This window comes from Malaclemys terrapin, chromosome 12 (genome assembly GCF_027887155.1).
Source record: "Malaclemys terrapin pileata isolate rMalTer1 chromosome 12, rMalTer1.hap1, whole genome shotgun sequence".
NCBI classification, from domain to species: domain Eukaryota; kingdom Metazoa; phylum Chordata; order Testudines; family Emydidae; genus Malaclemys; species Malaclemys terrapin.
This window is the reverse complement of record NC_071516.1, coordinates 43,011,534-43,016,485: the sequence shown is the minus strand read 5'-3', so window position 1 is coordinate 43,016,485 and position 4,952 is coordinate 43,011,534. Positions and strand designations below refer to the sequence as shown.

The 4,952-nt window shown below is 47.3% G+C and overlaps 1 protein-coding gene across 1 annotated transcript; it reads left to right on the top strand.

Annotated features, from left to right (window-relative positions):
* Nucleotides 1–726: 726 nt before the first annotated feature.
* Nucleotides 727–1,683, top strand: LOC128847062 (olfactory receptor 14A16-like). The gene has a single exon (XM_054046383.1). It carries the CDS (start codon nt 727–729, stop codon nt 1,681–1,683), a length of 957 nt encoding a protein of 318 aa, XP_053902358.1.
* The last annotated feature ends 3,269 nt before the right edge of the window (nt 1,684–4,952 follow it).

The following is a 4,952-nucleotide window of genomic DNA, read 5'->3' as shown; positions in this document are numbered from 1 at the left end:
GGCAGCACAGGCAGCAGCTCAGTCTCGCCACTTCAGTGGAAACCCTGCTGAACTCTGTGGCTTCGTAGTCAGCTGATGCCCCTGCTATCTCTGGCATTTAGGATGCTCAGCAAGTCTGTCCTATTTCCCGAGAATGGGGTGTCTTGGAGTTCTAGTACTTTAGTTTTGTGCCCAAGTTTTTCCTCTGTTGTTTTACAGAGTTGAGGGGCCATATTTGCTCGATCTGTGGGCTTGGGTTGTAATTTATTCCAGTCTTTAATGCATTTGATCAAGTGACGCCTTGGGCCAGATCCTTAGATGGTGTAAAGTGACGCAGCCACATGGACTGTAAGGGCATTACACCAATTGACACTAGAGGGACAACACAGCTGGGTTATGGTTTGATTGCATGAAGTAGTTGTAGACATGTTGGTCCCTATTTATTAGAGAGCCAAGCTGGGTGAGGTAGTCTGTGTGGCTCGGAAGTTTGTCTCTCTCACCCACAGAAGTTGGTCCAGTAACAGATATTACCTCACCCTCCTTGTCTCACCAGTGCTCTGATTGTTGGAGGTGAGGAGCACTCACTGCTCCTAGTCAATTGAAGTGACAAGTGCTGTGCATCTTTGACATTCAGATCATGGGGTATTACTCAGAAGGAAAAAAGGGTAATTCCCTCTGTCGCTCTCATCTTGACCATTGACATTCTCCTTCCCTCCACAGCCATCACACAATGTGCTGAGGAAGAAAATGTTGAACCGAACCACTGTGACCGAGTTCCTTCTCCTGGCATTTTCAGATGTTAGGGAGCTGCAAATTTTGCACTTTGTGGTGTTTCTAATGATTTACCTGGTAGCCCTGCTGGGGAATCTTCTCATCATCACAGCCATAGCCTTCGACCACCATCTTCACACTCCCTTGTATTTCTTCCTGGTGAATCTGTCCATCCTAGACCTCGGCTCCATCTCTGTCACCATCCCCAAACCCATGTCCAATTCCCTCATGAACACCAGGGTGATTTCTTATTCTGGATGTGTCGCCCAAGTCTTTCTCTTCATGTTCCTTGGTTCAGCTGATCTCGGCATCCTGACTGTCATGGCGTATGATCGATATGTCGCCATCTGTCAACCACTGCACTATGAGAGAGTGATGAACAGGACAGCTTGTGTCCAAATGGCAGCCAGTGCCTGGATCAGTGGTATTCTTTATTCTGCCCTGCACACTGGGAACACATTTGCAATATCCTTCTGTGGAGGTAACAGAGTGGATCAGTTCTTTTGTGATATCCCCCAGCTACTCAAGCTCGCCTGCTCTGACTCAGACCACAGTGAAAGTGGGGTTATTGCCTTTAGTGCATGCTTAGTCTTAAGCTGCTTTGTTTTAATAATTGTGTCATACGTTCAGATCTTCAAAACTGTGCTGAGAATCCCCTCTGAGCAGGGCCGGCATAAAGCCTTCTCCACCTGCCTTCCTCACATTACTGTCGTCTCTTTGTTTATTTTCTCTGGCATCTTTGCCTACCTGAAACCCAACTCCAGCTCAACATCATATCTGGATCTCATGGTGGATGTTTTCTATTCCGTGGTTCCTCCAATGATGAATCCGATCATCTACAGCATGAGGAACAAGGAGATCAAAGCTGCCTTGAGGACATTTATTGGACAGAGGTTATTCATGATCAATAAAATGTCCATCTTTCTCCTTTGATTTTAATTTCCTTCTGTGCTTCCAGGGTTGCTGGAACAATTTTAATAGTGGGGGTGCTGAGAGCCATTGAACCAAACTTTATAAACCCTGCATATAATAGAAACTACTTCAAGTCAGGGGGTGCTGCAGCACCCCTTGCACCCTTAGTTTCACCACCCATGTGTGTTTCTTTACAAATAAATCAACTGATGACATTTTTGTCTCCATGAGCACATGGTTTGCCATCTCTTTATACACAAAGGGGAATTTGCATGGGCAAAAATGAAAACACCACTCGAGTCAATGGAGCTACTGTAAATTTATATCAGTTTGGATAATATCAGCATCAATTTGTCTGTCTAGCTGTCTGTTTATCTATCACAGGATTGTATACTGCCACCCATCACCATGCTATCTGAGCACCTTCCATATAAAATCAGTAGCCATATCAAAGTCCTTAGTGGACTTCATGGAGCCCCTGCCTCTTCTTTTTCGGGGTACAAAATTGTATTGCAGTATCAGTGCAATAGCTGTTGGTTTTTTGCTTCTGTCTCTGATTTTTAGTTTATATTTTTTTTACCTAATCAGTAGGTGGGTTTATTTCTTTCATTGTTCCATTGTTTTTAAGGTGGGACTGACTGGGGAGATGTTAAGTATTCATTGAGATAGCATTGTCAATATTTTGCTACCTATTGGGGGTGTCCCTATCTCATCTCTTTGGTGGCGTTTTCTGCGTGAGCTGCAAATTTTCTTTCTACAACAATAAAGGTGTGACAATTGTCTGCATGGTTGAGTTCCTATTGAAATAATTATATGAATAGATCTGGGGTATTAATGTGTCATTAATGATGTGTTAGGGAACCAAGAGCCTTAGGTAGACATCTTTTTATTGTTGTGACTTAAATAAATAAACCAATGCTGTGTCATTCGTGCTATGGGGGGAAAAGTTGTTTGTTTGTTTGTTTAAGAGGAAGCTGTGGAGTATTTCTTAAAGACAATCAGACAGGATAATTAGGCCAAATTTTGATCCCTTTTAAATCACTGGAATTTAGCCACTCACTTCAAGTGGATCAGGATTTGGCCAATGGCCAATACACACAAAGTTCCAAGAATGGGTAATGGTGGCCGGGAGAAAGTGAGTGCAACAGAGATGCATGGGTGAATTCCCCATCTCAGCTAATCCTGTACTAATGCAGAGTAGCTCCAACAACATCGCTGGTTTGATACTGTCCCAAAGACACAAGGCTAAGTTTAATAGTGACATAATCACTGGTGTATGCAGTGTTGTTGTAGCCATGTTGGTCACCAGATATTAGAGAGACAAGGTGGGTGAGGTAATATCATTTATTGGACCAAGTTCTTCAGGGGAGAGTGTGACTTTCCCCTCTGGTGTTATCCGGACCGGTGATCTGCTAGGTCACTCCAACCCTTGACTTTAGGAGCCAGCCTTACCCTGCTCTGCTGTGAGAACCCCCACTCCTGGATTGTTCACACACAGCCTCTGGCATGTAAGCTGCTCCTTGGATTGTGCAACCGAATGACACTAGCCAATATCTCCAGTCTCAGACACAACCCTAGGAACCTCAATCTTGCAGTGTCCAGTTATGAGTTTGTTAATTTAACAAAGAAATTGATATGTATCAGGCTTGTTATCCCAAGGGGAGTCTCTGACACATTTAAAACCAAACGCACTGCTTCAGGTAGAATAAAAAGACAAGTGATTTATATATCAAAGCATAACAAGTCAGAGTGGTTACCAAAAGAAAAGAAAATATAAGCACGCAGTCTAAACTCTCAACCCTATTAGACTGGGCAGCAACTAGATTAAGCAGTTTTTCTCACCCCCACTGGATATTGCAGTCCTTAATATACGGGTTTATTCCTTAAACCTGGGCCAATCTCCTGTGTTAGAGTCGTGTATTCTTCTCAGTGTCCTGGTTGCTTGCAGCTGACGTGGGGGCAGGAGAAGGGCCCAGTATGTGTCCACTCTGTCTGTTTTATACTCTCAGTCCATGTGCTTGTAGAACACAAGTCCAGGCATGCAGGGCCGGCTCAAAGCTTTTTGCCGCCCCAAGCAAAAAAATTTTCCCACGCCCCCTCCAGCCCTGCCCCAAATCCATCCTTCCCCGCCCCATTCCAATCCTTTCCCCAAATCCCTGGTCCCGCCTCCTCCCCCGGGTGCACCGCATTTCCCCTCCTACCCCTCCCGCCCAGGCCTGTAACCCTGGGAGGGGGGCAGAGGAACTGCCCCCCACCGCCACAGCTCACCTCCATTCTGCCTGCTCCCCTGAGCGCGCTGCTGCTGCTCCACTTCTCCCCCCTCCTTCCCTCCCTCCCAGGCTTGCCGTGCCAATCAGCTGTTTTGCAGCAAGCCTGGGAGGGAGGGAGGGGGAAGAAGCAGAGCAGCGGTGCACTCGAGGGAGGAGGAGGAGGAGGAGGTGAGCTGGGGGGGAATGGTTCTTCTGCACCCCGCCCAGGGTTACTTCCTGCGGCCCTTCCCACGGCCCCCACTGCCACAGCTCACCTCCACTCCGCTTGCTCCCCTGAGCGTGCCACCACCACTCCGCTTTTCCCCCCTCCCTCCCAGGCTTGCCGCAAAACAGCTTATTTGCATGGCAAGCCTGGGAGGGAGGAAGGGAGGGGGAGAAGCGGAGTGGCAGCGGCGCGCTCAGGGGAGCAGGTGGAACGGAGGCAAGCTGCGATGGTGGGGGGCGGTTCCGTTTCCCTCCCCAGGGTTACTTCCTGCGGCCCTCCCCGAATCCCGCACCGCCGCAGCTCAACTCCGCTCAGGGCTGGCTCCTGGCTTTTTCCACCCCAAGTGCAAAAAAAAGGAGCCGGAGTACCGTCCCTTGGAAAATGCTGCCCCAAGCACATGGGCATGTTTGTAGGGCATTTCTGAGTCTCTCCAAACAAGGTTGAGCAATTCCCCTGGTGTGGCCTCATGCACGTGAGTCATTACACTGTTGCTCCCTGGACAATGGCCTCTGATGGATTGTTTGACACTCTGCCCAGGCGCTGGTTACTTTCCTTGCTGTTGCCTCTGGGGAGCTAATATCTGGCTGATTCCACAACCTACAGCATGTTTTAGTGACAACCATACAACACAATTCTCATAACTTCATATGCATTAATGGTATACATATACAGATAGAGAAATGACTTTCAGCAGATCATGATCTTTTCCCTGATAACTTACAAGGCATGTTTTATATGTAAGATCATGATTATATGAAAATGAGGAATATGTGGGTTACAGTGTGCTCCCCCAAGGTATAGAATGTCACAGAGAG